We start from the raw sequence: 16,303 nt of genomic DNA, 5'->3' as shown, positions 1-16,303 counted from the left end.
GGGAGTATGGTAGGAGGGGATAGGGGGATTGAGTTCGTGAAGAAAAAGAGACACGAGTAGGAGCGAATAAAAGAGTGAATGGATGAATGAATGATAGAATCAGAGAACATTATACTATCATAGTAGACTATCATAGCGTATCATTGTGAAGTTGCCCTGGATATCAGATTGCAGCGGAGTATAGAGTTCACAGAAAAGAATAAAAGAGCCGTAGTAGGTGAAGTAAAAAGCGAAGCGAAAGCAAGTATGAACGGACGTTAGAAGGACCGTAATGAAGTTTGAGAAACAGCATAATGATAATGAGTAGGAAATTAAAAATCAGGGAGCACCAGAAGCAGGATAAAAAGGAGTGGATGAAGAAAAAGGGGAAAAGAGAGGAATAAAATGAGAGGGTCGAGGAGTGGAATAGGAGCTGAAAATATTTTAAAGATAGAAGATCTTAAGAAGGAGAAGGAGTGAGTGAGTAAGTGTTTGAAGAGGAACAGAGATGGAGAAGAAAGAAAAATGGAGACAGAACACAGCAATAGACTTAGAGGTAGACGTAGTAGAAGAAGGGGGAAAGATTATGTAGGGGAATAGAAAAATAGAACAAAACTAAGTTGAAGCTTTGGAAGGATAAAACAAAGATATCAGCAAAAGGGTATTATAAAATTAAGTTGTTGAGCGCTGTAAGAAAGAGGAAGAAAATGATTATGAATGAAGGATATGGATAGAAATGAGGGGAAAGAAACACGATGATGACGAGGAACAAACTAGTGAGATTGATGTTGATAGATTGGAGATGAGACTTAGATTAAGGGACCGCGATGATTATTCGAAGACAAAGATGATGAGAAGGCGGAAGAGTGCGAAGAAAACTTTGAGGATTATGAACAGGAGAAGGAGGAGCAGGTGAAGAAACAGAGGAAGAATGAGGAGAAATAAGGAAAATTAGGAGAGAAAGGATGAGAATATTCGAAGACGTACATAGTGAGAAGGCGGGAAAGTGGTGAGAAGTATTTGAGGATGATGAACACAAGTAGGAAATAAAGGAAACAGAGCGAAAACGAGGAGATGAGAAAGTAGGGGAGAGAGAGAGAGAGAGTGAGTGTGAGGAAGAGAGAAAGAGAGAGAGGAAAAGAGAGAGCGAGAAAGAAAAGAATAATCAGGAAAAGGAAAACAGGGGAAGTAAGAAGGTGAGGGAAGATGAAGGAAAGAGGAATGAATGCTAAATGCTAACAGGAGGCTGATGATGAAAATTAGAAGAAGGAGGAGGAGGTGAAGAAGAAGAGGGAGGAGTGAGATTAGGAGGAGGAGGAGGAGGAGGAGGAGGAGGAGGAGGAGTAGGAAGAGGATGAGTGTGATCATGAGGAGGAGGAGAAGGAGTTGAAGGAGGAAGAGGTGGACGATGAGTAGGAATCGAAGTAGTAGTTTGAGTATTTGAAGTAGGCAGGTAAAGTTGGCAGACTAATCGACTGACAGACTAGCAAAGTGGCAGCCAACCAATGAGAAAGAGAGCGATGCGATGCGATGCGATGTGATTAGAAGTTTAAGAAGTTGCCGCCAAAACGACGACGAGATTTCAAAGTTCAACTGCGGTATCAACATCAACATCAACAGACAATCACTGGCACATCTTACCCCCCATCCCCAACCATCAACCAATTCCCAATTGTTATCCCAACAACTGACTCTGAAAACAACGTCAGATCGCATCATCATGTCCGAACGCTAATCTCACTTTTCGATTCCAATTAACTGCGAAACAGAATGATGATGATTTCAGGTTCGGGTTCCTGGAATCGACGGGAGCAAACAATGAACAGGGAAAATGTATCGTACAGGAAAACATATTTGTGAAGTATTTCGTTGAATTTGTACGGTATTTGTAGAGGAAGCCTGTTCAATAATTCCAAATAACTTATCTATATGAAGGTGCGTACAGATTTACGCGCCGCGAACATAAGCAATTCACTTTTAATCAGCTGATGCCAAGCTTTCTATATCTATATCTTATACCGTTTCTGTAACTAGTAGTCCTCACGCAGTATTCTCATCCACAAGTACCTGATTGAAACTATAGACCTTATGGAAATACAGCAATAGACTGGCTTCTCCACACATCTCTGTAATCACTTGTCAGCTGATTTATGATGAATAATTCTATAGTCTGATTTATACTTTCCTTGCCCTTTTACCATAGGGTGAGGAAAGTATTGCTTTCCGAAAAAATTAAGGTACCCCAATTTCTAAATTTCTATACGTTTCAAGGTCCCTGAGTCCAAAAAGTGATTTTGGGTGTTATATATATATATATAATATATATATATATATATATTATATATATATATATATATATATATATATATATATGTGTGTGTGTGTGTGTGTGTGTGGTGTGTGTGTGTGTGTGTGTGTGTGGTGTGTGTGTGTGGTGTGTGTGTGTGTATGTGTACACGATATCTCATCTCCCAATTAACGGAATAAATTGAAATTCGGAACTTAAGGTCCTTACACTTTAAGGATCCGACACGAACAATTTCGATCAAATGCAATTCAAGATGGCGGCTAAAATGGCGAAAATGTTGTCAAAAACAGGGTTTTTCGCGATTTTCTCGAAAACGGCTCCAACGATTTTAATCAAATTCATACCTAAAATAGTCATTGATAAGCTCTATCAACTACCACAAGTCCCATATCTGTGAAAATTTCAGGAGCTGCGCCCCATCTATGCAAAGTTTGATTTTAGATTCCCAATTATCAGGCTTCAGATACAGTTTAAACAAAAAAATTCAAGTGGAAAAGATTGAGCATGAAAATCTCTACAATTAATGTTCAGTAACATTTTCATCTAAAATTGAAAATAAGCTCGATATTCAAGAAAATAATAATATTAAATTGCAAACTGTTGGCAACTGTTGATTCTATTAAATCATTCACTATGAAGAGATAGCAGACTTCGTGTGTCTGCAGCGTTATTGTCCTGAGTTGAGCGGGAACACTAGCGTCAGTTGATCAATTTTCATAACGGCAAGGAAAGTTGTGTGAGTGCGCCACACCAGATTTTTACTCTAATATTGGCTTATGAAGGAGGCTGCTTTTTCCTTTTATATTATCCTTGAAATGCAAAATTTCCAAAAACCTTGTATATACGTCGATGCGCAATTAAAAAAGGAACATACCTGTCAAATTTTATGAAAATCTATTACCGCGTTTCGCCGTAAATGCGCAACATATAAACATTTAAACAAGAGAAATGCCAAACCGTCGACTTGAATCTTAGACCTCACTTCGCTCGGTTAAAAATACAGATATAGTCAGCTGATTAAAAGTGAATCGCTCATGTTCGCGGCGAGTATATCTGTAAGCACCTTTATAGATGGGTTCGACCCTTGGAAACAAGATAGAATATCAATATGAGAAAATATGGATATAAAACTTCAATATCCATGTACAATATTCAAGGTACAAACTGAGTATCAGTGAAATAGAGTTCAGTACTTTAAGGTGGAATCATAGAATCTTAACAGCAGCCTAACTTCTCTCTTGGTACATCAACATGAAATCTTATAGACTGTATTCTGTTGATCATATATTTTTCAAATTCAATTAATTTTAGTATACTATCAATACTTTTTGAATGCTTTCAAATTTATAATTTTATAAAACTGTGTAATTCAGATCTAGATCTCTCAAAAAATTATGATAATGATTCTTCTCAAAGCATTAATATATTCCATTATTAGTTGCTAAAATTACTATTATAATGCACAATATAATAAGGTAACTAATATGACTTGTATAATATACTACCAATGTAATACGATTCCTTTTTTTTCAATTTCAATTACTAATACGAGTACTCCTGCTTAAATTCTCCAGTACAAATTTCATTCAACAAACGTCAAACACAGAGCAAATCACAATTCGGAGAATTAATTAAAACCTAAAAAGCAACTGACTGAATTTTGCCGCTTGCTGTTTGCAAACAAACTTTTTGAAAAGTAAATAAACAGAAATTATTTGCGAGCTGATTGATGAGATAACTCGCACTGTATTCCAGGTCATGTAATGTTTATTGGTGTGCATAAAATGTTAACTACAGAGCAGAGGAGGGAAGAAGAGGGAAGAGTACGCTCTCACCTCCACGCCATAGACAAGCTACCCTGCAAAAGTCACCCAAGTGCAACAGTTAATGGTATGTTATGAAAACGATTCCTCCAGGATAAGTGAGGTAATAGGGGTTGAAAGCTGTGTAAAACAGGAGAGAGAGATAGAATGATAGAAGACTAATAAGGAGGCAGAGAGGATGTGTGGGAACAGAGATGAGAGGTAGAGTGAGAGACAGTGGGATGAGAGGAGATAGAATAGAGAGAGGATGAAACGCAACTCGAAAAATTTATTCGACTGTTTCCTCTCGCGTTTACTGAGAACAGGTAGCCGTTGAAAGAGGTCGTTCAATTTGAAAAATTGAGGATACTCATCCGTTCAACCCCATTTTTCACGCATAAACGATAAATTTCTAACGATTAACGATTAGGAACGTCGGGTGAGAGAGAGAGGGTAGTACTTGGAATGTGGGAGTATGAATGTAAATTCATAATTGGGAATTTGATATCATTGGTGGTACCTTCAAATGAAATCCTCCTCCAACCAACGCTAGAACGTGATTATAATAATTCCGTTGACGGAACCCACCTTGTAGGTCCTGTAGGAAACGACCTGTAGGTCCACTCATCTCTCATTATTAACCGCCTCATCACCCACGCACAAGCCTAGAGCTCATGTGGGCATCAATCAACCTTAGCAAAAAAAAAGGTGTCCAATATCCATTTCTATTTGAACCACACTTTACTAAGGCCCGGTTTTCGAGCTCGGGATTTAGCTAAGTCCTAGACTTTGAACAGCTGGAGTCAGAAAATTGGCTTTCCAAAATGGGGCGTAGTCGCTGTAAACTTTGGAATAAAATTTCGAAAAACTAGGAAATTGAATAAAAAAAAATAGAAAATAGTGTAAAGTTTCAGCTATTTTGAATTACTAAGGAATGTTACATTTCGTCAAGGGAAAACGATTCCAATTAAAGAAATGAGAAAATAAAGATTATCATAAAAGATGCGACTACGCCCTATTTCGGAATGCCAGTTTTCTGACTCCAGCTGTTTAAAGTCTAGACTAGAACCTAGCTAAATCCCGAACTCAGAAACCGGCACTTAATAATTCTATACACGAGCTCCTTCAAAAATGTATAATTTTTTACTAAGGATGATGCCCAAATGAAGTATTTAATTGCACTTGAGAAGTAATAGAAAGTCTTAGCTCAATTCACTAAACTGGACGGCAATAAATCTTCTGCAGATATAGTTACCAAAATTGGACAACATCAATAGATTAGAGTCAGTTTTGATAATTATTTTGAAATAAATTCTACATTGCATTCTAAGGCTACCATATTGATAAGCGACACCTTCACCTTTTCACGTTAATGATTTTCACCTTATTCCTCGTTTTTTCGAAAATGAAAGACCCAATATTCTATGATTCACAACTAATTATTATTCCGAGCGTGGATTCTGGTATTTCATCAGTTCTTCACAGAATTCTCTCAATTAGCATTGTGTACAGAGGAAAGAACTCTTGAAATGATCCTGTAAATGCAGACACTTTCCCAAATGAGGAAAGCAGCCCTCGAGATGCTTCGATGATTACTTTCCATTCAATAACTCTTTTTTTATCCTTTGATTACAATTATTGTTTTATTATCTTTTTTGCGACTGCCACCAGCGGTCAAAGACTATTCTTTTGCTGGTGGTGCCTGAAACAACTTCAAGTTTTTTAGTTCTGGGTAGTTAATTTTATTTTATTTTCTTGTGATAAGAGTTTGATTTATTAACCTTTGAATTGTTACGTTGTTGAATTTTGACAATAAAGAATTGAATTGAAAATCACAATTTTTACTCCTCTCTTAATAAGTTTTTAAATTGGGGAATCATACATTAATAAGTTCAAACTTAATTATTTTGAATTTCATTTGACCTTGCTTAAATAAGCGGATTACACAATACCATCAAATTAATTACATTTTTTCTTCTCATACTGAAGACTCAAAAGTAGTAACGTTTTCAATACACATTCCAAGAGAAAAAATCTTCGACAAGAAACTTGTGAAAATATTTGCCTTCTATTTCATGCTATGAACATTTACAGGAAGAAGATAAAATAATATTGATTCATGACGATCACTATGAGCCGAAAATTGAGTTTTAGGCGAAGGATAATTGAGTTTTCAACGAATTTCCTTCAATACCAGCTTCCGGAAACTCATTTAAACATAATTATTCTGGATTTTCTTCATCAGACACTGAATGACAACTTTTTATTGAACTTCTGCATTTGGAAACTTCATTGATAGCTCCTTTGAAAGAGTTGAGAGGTTGATTTTGGATTGTTTTTCCTCTACCCGTTTTTGTCAAAAGATAAGGGTGGTGTCAATTGAATGGCTTCCTGATTCAAGGTTTTGCTAAAGGCAATTCCGAGGAAGAGTGCCATAGCCATCAAATTAGGCATTAGGGTCCCGCTTGTTTTATTAGAGGGCACAGTAAAAGGAGCCCTAGGAGACTTGTGTAATTACTGGCAAATAACAATACTCGGGAGATTAGAGTGTCAGTAAATGGGACTAGAGTTGACCAATGATGGCCGAGCTGTTATTTACGGAATATCCCTAGGCTAAGCCAATCAGCTGGCTTATACGACTCAGTGGTTTACTTCAAAGAGAGAAGACAATCGATCCTAATGGATATTCATCTTCGCATCGTTTTTGTCTTACTTAATTTGAGAAACTGTTCATGTTAGAACAATGTAGTTTCACGGTTGAGACTGACTTGAAGAGGATTCTAATAAGAAATTCAACCAATTTTCTCAGCCAAAGATGAAGTTAATTTATAATTGGGAGTGTTTTGAGATGATTGGTTGCCTAGCTATTTGAGAATGAGATGTATATTATTATTAAATTAATGTATATTATTCAATTCGGCACTCTAAGAAAAAGTCTCCATTACGCCCCCTCAAGAAATTCAAACAGATTTTCGTGATACTTTACTATAATTTCGTGATACTGTACAGATGATTTACTATGGAAGCTTGAAGATAAATCTTTTAAAAATTTATGAATTCAGGGCTGTTTTCTTCTATTTATAAAATAGAATTATAGTACCTTTTGAAATTAATAGAATAAGAATACAAATTATAACAAGATATACAAGTTATAATTTGTATTCTTATTCTATTATTTTATTAATTTCAAAGGGTACAATATTCTATTTCATAAATTGAAGATATATGATTACATTTTTTCATTAGAATCAATAATTATTATTCGAGACACTCAAGTTTCTCAAGTATATGATCAGTAGTTCTTATCCCGTTAAAATGTACTACTGCACTCCCAGTACAGCTGTCCTAGAAGTTATCCGGAGATACCAAGACATTTTTCCGACAAGTTGCACTGTCTTTATAGTGGATTATCCGTTTGTATGAATGTAATAGTTATAGAGCAATATTAATGGTATCAGAATAATGCGAATGAAAGTCAAAACTACTCACCTCATAGGTTTGAACAGTGCCTGCTGTCCATTTCCATAATCTATCACAAGTTTTATCTGAGTGCCTCCATCTTTCTGAGCTGTAAAGAAATGAAAAAGTGAATTGTTATAATTCTTTTTCACATTGTTTGTACTAGGAAATTAGTTTTAATTTCATTCACTTTCAAATCTGCAAGAAGAGAACTCCTATCAATTTAGATGGATACAATAGCTGTAGCTGCGAGAAGGTGAATAATTACGTCATAGGACTGAGTGACAGAATGACTATGAAAGTATATTATTATAACTATAAGTAACATCACAGATCTAATCTGTTTAGTTAGTCTATGGTAATACAGTAATGAACCTCTACTTAACGAAATCCTCTACACAACGAATGTTTACCTGGTCTCATAACATTTTAGAGTTTTGGCTGCTTAATTACCTCTATTTAACGAATTTTGGACCTCTCAAAAATAAAGTTTTATTCTCACTTCAACATACAAGATGTAGTGTGTATAGGAAGCAGACGGTCATTTTCAAGGAATTGTTCAGTTTCAGCAGAAAGGTCAATAGACTAGAAAAAAATGGCAATTCAGGTAGGAAGAAGATAGGGTGGTAGACAGTCAATAGAGGTTGAACACATGTCGGAAATTGAATGAAAGTTACTGGAAATAGAATTCCAAGAACTTTTCATTTGTAGACCAGGCAGATGAACGACTGGACTTTCCCATTCTTGCTTTTGTCACACATTTCAATTCTTAGAACTGATGATGATGATGATGATTGTGACGAACCTGAGGAGAAGAATCCGTCAGATCAAGAAGTTCTAGAAGGTTTCAAAATTTTCAGGCAAGGATTGAAACTGAAAAATACAGTACCAGACAACATTTTCGACTGTTTGGATAGATGTGAGTCGTTTATTGAACGTAATGGTTTATTCAAATGCAAAATTCAACCGAAAATTACTCACTTTTACAAATACAACATAAAAAATAGGGAAGTTGAGTTATTATAGTATTTATAGTGAAGTTAATGACAAAATTACAGTATGTTATGTTCAATCTAATTAGAATGTTAAAAGTAGCAAAATAAGTTTAGTGAATGAAGTTGAAAAATATTAGTACTGAGTATGTACTTTGATTAAACTCAACTAATAGTAAAAGTTGAGCTGGAGCTCAAGGCTTCTTTTTCCAGTCACGCCAAAAACTATTGTAATTTAATGATTATTTTATTTGTGAAAATATTTCTTGTATTTGGCAATAAATTCATCATTCATTCAAAATCAGGCTTTCTGGAAATAAATTGGTGAGTTTACTTACTTATCACATTCAAAAAACATGTTTTATCATTTTAAACAGCATGAATTTTCAAATTTCCATATTAATATTGGCCTAATAGGTACCCTACCTATGTTCGCGATGTGTTTCATGTACCATATTCATTTATTTACCGCCGTGATACGATATTACAATATCCATAAGATCGTAGCAGTTTTCTTGACGAAACAATCTCTCAATAATTCTTTTTTCTCGGGATAATCGACTTCGTTATACAGAGGTTCGACTGTTTGATGGATGACATTGATGGATTTGATGGATGTTTAACATAGAATGAATTCATCTAGTGATAATCTATTATCTATATCATGTTATCAAACTTGAATCAAAATAATTATGTTATCAAAGTTTGGTTTCGATAGATACCTTACTAATTTTTTCATGAGTTTTTCAACAATCTTTTCAACTCTACTGCAACAAGGCTTCCAAGTTTGAGTTTTCTAAATAACTGTGATGTAATGAAAAATGTACTGTAGTGAGATTCACTGTCAGACAGCATTCTCAAATTGATATCGTCCATGCTGCACATCCAAATGATGCTGACAGCATAAAGTGAATCTCACTCTAGCGTGACGTCACTGTCACCTCTGATGAATGACATCATGATTTCATCGTTTGAACAAACTCCACCATCCGAAACACTCTCTATACTACGCTTTACTCAAAATATTCGCTGCTGGTACCTCCTATTTTGTTAATGCTTTTGTGAGGGCTACAATACCAGTCATAAATCACGACCCTTATTCCATGGCTAGCTCTACGCTCAATGGATAACAATATAATTAATTTCAACAAAATAATCAATGGTGTCCTTTGAGAAGTGACTGAAGCTTTGTGTGATATTATCAACTCGTGTGGAAACTAATTATCGTTGGATGATGGATTGGAAGAGTATTGGGCACCAAACTTCCTTACATGTGAAGCTAGATTTTGAAAATTCATGAGTTCTAACACAATTCGCAGACTAGTATTATAGATAAAAATGGTACATAGAATCTAGGCTAGACTAAATTGATCTCACGTCTTTATAGAATAGGATTATATTACCCTTTGAAATTAATAAAATATTGAAAAACAAGAATACGAATAAATTGATCTCACATCTTATCTGTTGGATATTATAAATTATTTCTTTCCTACTAATATTGTAGTACGTAATTTCTTTGGTGAGACCAAATAGACGATATAAATAAAAATATAAATCTAATTACCCTTTTAAAAATTGTTTCCTAACAACATGTTTCGACTATATTATGCCATTATTAAGTCATGACAAGTTATGACTTGATAATGGCATCAATTTTTAAAAAGGGTACTTTTATTTATATTTCTAGAGTAGCCCTGAGGAAAAAAGACAAATAGGCGATATTATGGTATCAATCATCTCATTTTTGACGCCTTGTAATTTCCAGAGAGTGAAGATGTTTGAAGCTTGATGTTCAAGGCTGAAGATTGTTTTCTATTTTCAAAGTTAAATCAATGAATAAGCAAAGAGTAGTAATGAGATGGATGATAACTAATATATTAACTACAATAAAATATTTCTAACACCGTATTGCTTTGAGATTTAAGTTGATATTTTGAATTCGCTACAACTTTGACTTATGAAGCTTCAAGTTAATGAAATCCAATGAGATGGATATATTCTTAAAAAATGTTTCAATGAAATAACCACTCAGAATGAAATTCAATTTTCGTGTAGGATATTCAAAATAAATCGAATACTAAATAATATTGATAACTTTCCAGCGCCTGCCAAATAATTTTGTGAAGTGAATATACAAAAACATTTCACCACCCTTATCTCTCAAATTTATGATTAACCCAGTACGCTTATCAATAAGCTTATCTTACTCAGTAGCATGATTCTTGTGTAATACAGCCTTCCAATTATCTCCAGTTACTAGGTCATTTCTCCAAATTTGCCGAGATTTATAGCCAATTTGGAGGCTTACATGAAACCTTGCCTCAACATATTAGATAACGTCTCACTTATAATTATCTCACATGGATAATGATTATAAGGAGCGTGCAGGCACAATATGCAGCTCAGCAACAATATTTCAAAGCCAGTAAGGTGTGTTGATTACTGCTATCTTATATCTTGGGCTAAGATTCAGCTAAGACAATACACTGTTAAGTGCGATTACATAATAACACTGAGAAGATTTGGGTTTATTTGACAAACTCATAACTTTGACATGATATTTTTTATATATTCGATGATTAGAATTTTTACTTAAAGTTTTGATATTCACAATGAGAATAATATGGTCAGAAAGCCAGCATTAGATACGTGGAAACAGCAAAATTGAAAGTTTATATTTTTCATGATTCATCAGATTAATAGTATGGTCGAAAAGTCAATGTTGAGGATTCATCGCTGTCAAGAATCCAAAATTATTCTTTGTATCTTGTTTTTTGGATCCAAAGTGCATTCAGGTAAAATTACCTGGTAATGGTGAATTTACCTTGGTAATTTCATGCTAACTATGATAATTTGCTTATAATAAGCAGCTAATGAAGCGGAAAAGATAAATTTCTTGAAGGAACTGTTGAAAGCAGAGTTCACAGATTTACAGTGAAAACCAATTTTATAGTTTCTACTTATTATTTATTCGGTATCTTTATATATTTATATTTATACTGTATCTAAGTATTCATTATTATCTATCCGTCTCTGTTGTTCAATTTCATGTAATAAAGTTCCCTTCTTCTATCAGGAAGCTGGAAGAGGAAAAGCCTAAGACAGTCATACTCGTAAATAAGAATTGCAAAAATATGAATAATATTTCTGTTTACAATAACTTCTTAATTTGGATTAGAAATCACACAAGAATTAAATATCTCATAATATTTTATCAATTGCTACAAAGCAACACTACCATTCAAATAAATAGAATCAAAAGCATAATTTTGAAAGAGCTAGGAAGACGTTTTCTCAATCAATGATGATATTGAAAAGTTCCATAATAAGGGAAATAGGTTGTCCTAGAAAGCTCTTTTTTTCAGGGAATAGTTTTCATCCAGCTTACAAACTCTTTCAAAGAAACTACAATTCAAATGGATAAAATCAAAAGCATAATTTTCAAAGAGTAAGAAAGGCGTTTTCTCAATCAACGATGATACTAAAAAGTTCCATAATCAGGAAAATAAGTTGTCCCAGAAAGCTCTTTTTTCAGGGTATAGTTTTCATCCAGCCAGCTTACAAACTCCTTCAAAGAAACTAGAGGAAACTGATAATATCTTCTCTAGCTGAGCACATTGTAATTACGAAACAGGTGAGCAATGAGCTTACAGCTTACAGCTTATCGATCAGTTTACATTGAAATGTCGTCGATTGCAGGCATCAGTTCATCAGTAGCGTGTACGGGTGGAAACTTAATGGAGAAATTACAATAGCGTTGAAAGCTAGACAGGCGTCTTCAAACATTCGTCAAACGTGCGCGCTCTGTTTGCTTGCTCGCTCGATAACTCATTAATGAAGAGCAGGACTTATGATTTTTTTATAATCGCCACAAGAGCGAACGAGCCATGTTTCATCATAACAATGCAGTTTGTAAACGAGAGTGCTTCAAGGATGGGGGCTTGGGGGCAACAGGCAACACAAGTCAAGTCCAGTCGAAATTTCACATTTCTTTCCCTTTTTCACACGATTTTCCTCTTTCTCCCACTTTTTTCCTTCACTTTTCTACAAACAAGAACCACCCACTACAACATTGAAGTCCACACTAAAATTCTACATTTTTCCCTGCTCTCTCCATGAAATTTCTCCCTCCTATTCCCAAATTTTCTCTCGATCTTTCTTCAACTCTCTCTTCTCGCTTCTTCCCCAAGATTCCTCCTCTATCCTCTCTCACTCTAACTACAAACAAGGATATCTCTCTCCTTCGGTTGCCCTCTCTTCAATTCTGACATGAAACTTTGTTAGTGCGTTCTCTTGTGTTTGGATATTTTTTCCTATTTCAGTACGTTTTTTGAAGCATGCACGTTTGTAACTATCAGTCATTGATAATGAGAGCACTGTATGCTCTTCTTCTAATGACTTGTAAACGAAGAATGGATGAAAAATATTATCTTTGAAAACTGGTCAAGTGCTGTAATGAGTTTATTCCATCTAAAGAAACACGATACTCCACGATAGGAGCTTATTTTCACAAATAATAGAAATATTGATATTGGGTTTGAAAATGAGTACCTCCCCCTTCTAATGACTTTGCAGCTGATAAAGTGGTTTATATTAAATCTTGAAACTTATGAGTTTAAAACTCGTTTGGTTTTATCGATCAGACGTCATAGCGCAAATTATCTCGCAATTGAAAAGAAACTTTTCAGCATTTCTTTATTTTGAATCAAATTTTCAAACAAAGCAAATTATTGTTTTTAAATCGATGGTTTTCTAAATGCCTGGAAAATCCTTGTAGGATCTTTAATATTGCATTAAACTAGAAATATCAACATAGAAAATGCTAACAATCATTGAAATATTGTACCATAGTACTAAAGAACTAGAATACTGATTCTATAGACTAGTGAATACTGGAAGAATTCAACTATTGAGATGCATGAATCTTATCTCTATTTTCGCTTCATATTTTGATTGAATGATTGAGTTCATCTCAGAAACAACTTTTATTGTTCAAATATATTAGGATGGTGATTTATATTAAGAACTATGAGACTGTGGAGTTCCAACTCAACCTAAAAGAGGTTTTATTAAATGATTGATTCTTTATTGATTCATACAACAAGTACATCATCAAAAATGATAGGGAGAGAAAAAAAAGTAGCCTTGTGCTATTCCTCTCCCAAATTTAGATAAGGTTACACATAGTCCGAAATAGGTTAAGTCTTGTAGATATTCACTTCAAAACATTTTAGTTCTTAATTATTTTCAAGTTAATGATAATGAGGGCTTGAATATTGTAGCTTGAGAGTTGTGTTCATAAAACTATTTCAATGTAAAATACATATTTTGCCTTCATTCAACAATGAACATAGATCACAGTAGAATGATTACATCTCGAAGTGAAGTGCAACTAAACCCAACGTCACGCACATATTGTTTATTATTAGTGCAAACATTCTGTACAGGAAGTAACTGAGTCATCACACGCATTGAAGAGCAAAGGTAATAAATCAAATAAATGTAGAAAATTTGATGAATTTGGCTATTCTGAACTTACCAACGTGTACGATTTCCCGAGTTGACAAATCCTGGAGTAAATGCTCAACTATGGAATCTTTTTCGTCGTACAGTTGCCTCCTCGTGATTCCATAATGGAAGAAGTCCAACAGGGTCTCGTTCCCTCTGAAAAAAACAGAGAAGATTGGATTAGATTGAGTGTGGTGGAATAGAAAATATTCCAATAATTATTGTCAAGGGAATTGAGGACTCACAATTATTACAAATTAATGATCAAAGTCAATATAGTAGAAAATCATTTTACTGAGACCAGTATACAGTGAAAACGTAGAACAGGAAATAAGAAGATACATACTGTATAAAAATGTTTAAAACCAATTTCAGACAATACATTCCGTTTAAATAAAAACAGTTTGGAGAAAATACAAAATTATAGTACTTGGGTAATATATAAGTAGTAGCATAGACTAACTAAACAGATCTGTATTATTATTAGCGTATGGCTTTGAATGATGGGGAGACCCAAGGGTAGTTCCACCTCGCCGTATATAGTCCAAAACTCTGTAATGGGAAACCGGACACTAAGGTTGAAGTAGACAGATCTGTGATAGTAGTAAATAAGAAACACTTCACTCACATGGGCTACTTTTTAACAAATAATTAATAAAAACAATATAAAAATCTTGAAGTACCCTTTATTTTTTAAAAACTTTAAAATAGTTCAACAACTAGTTTCGACCCTATTTCAAGATTTGTATATTGTTTTTATTAATTAGTAAACAGGATTTTATAATGCACCTATCAAGGTCCATTTTAACAACAATCTTTTATCAAGTTTGATCAAAACTAGAGATCGATTGATCAAGTTTCATCAATTGAGTTACCATGATCACGATATAACATTTCTACTGGAGAAATCTCTCTAAAATAATTCACTATTCATTTCGAAATTTAAACGCTGATCTTCGGACTAAGATTCCATCAATCTCATCAATAGAAACTGTCCATGAGCTCAGATCATTTCCAGACAAATTTGGACATGAGATATCCTAATAAGTTGTACAATATGCTCAGACACAGCTCAGAAACAAACCAACTTTGCTCGAAATTGTATCGTCGTTTTTAATTAGCGCGAAGTTTGGGTTTCAAAACCATCTGTGCCTTATCCTCAGCACACGAGTTTCCAATTCTTTTTCATCCTCTTTCATTTCACTTCTCACTTCCCATCTCTCTTCTTCAAATTCTAACCATCCGTTGATCTTCTCCCCCTATCTCTTTCTCAAATTCTGACCCTCCTCCAACTTGTACTTCTGCTATCTTTTACTCAGATTCTAACCCTCCTCCACCATCCCTTATCTCTCTCCTCCTCGGAAATAAGTTTCCAAAAATGCTTCAACCACTCACCCCTTTTTCTAGAAACTGTTCAAAGCTCATTGCACTAATTTCATCTCGGTTGTCTGTTCGAACCGAAACTGGAAACCCCTCTCGACGTCATTCTCAATTAGAAAAGCCACTAAGCTCTTGCTTAATGAGATCTGTTTCTGACCTAGGGTGTGATTTTCTGAGACTGAACAGTGTTGAAAAAACACAACTTTACTTTGTTGTTCGAAACAATCTAATTATCAGCTCATCAGTTTCGGAACCTATATTCGACTAATTCACAAGTTTGGCTCAAACTCATGACCACTGGTTAGCTGGATGAAGATACTCCTCATTTATTTGCCTTGGGAAAATACAGTACCGTATACCGTGTATACATGAATACAGTACCGTATTCATGTGACAGAAATTTTTGCCTTAGAGTAATACAGTACATTTTATCTGGATCCATGTGACAGAAATAACATATTCAAGTTACACTGTAAATGGAATAACATAAAGTATTCTTGCAGATATCTGAAATACTTTTTCCGTAATCAGAATCACTATACATGACACTCAAATAATATACTCCAAAATATCTCAATAGAATTCAATTCAAGTTGTAAAATTAATAATAGAAGAAACTAATAGAAATATCTTACAATTCTATGGTGACCGTTTGACAAATAATGATTAATGAGAATAACCCTTTGGTTGATGAGAATAATTTGACATGAGATGAAATTCAAAATGTCTAGTTTCACACACATTGATTTATGGACGTACGATTTTTGCCGTCCTTATGAATTCTATAAGATTAGACATGATTTGGCAAGAGAATGATGTGTTAGCCAAGTTCTATTTAATCTGGTAGATTTCATGAAGACGAAAGAATATCG

At 34.4% G+C, this 16,303-nt stretch overlaps 1 protein-coding gene across 1 annotated transcript in view; it reads right to left on the bottom strand.

The window, feature by feature from the left end:
* LOC111045972 (extracellular serine/threonine protein CG31145) overlaps positions 1–16,303 on the bottom strand; it is a 172,394-nt gene that overhangs the window by 34,412 nt on the left and 121,679 nt on the right. The window contains 2 exon segments of the mRNA XM_039434789.1: positions 7,579–7,657; positions 14,083–14,207. Of these exon segments, the coding sequence (XP_039290723.1) occupies positions 7,579–7,657; positions 14,083–14,207 (204 nt within the window).

This window comes from Nilaparvata lugens, chromosome 8 (assembly GCF_014356525.2).
Source record: "Nilaparvata lugens isolate BPH chromosome 8, ASM1435652v1, whole genome shotgun sequence".
NCBI lineage: Eukaryota > Metazoa > Arthropoda > Insecta > Hemiptera > Delphacidae > Nilaparvata > Nilaparvata lugens.
The sequence above is the reverse complement of the archived record's forward strand: the minus strand, read 5'-3'. Positions and strand labels throughout refer to the sequence as shown.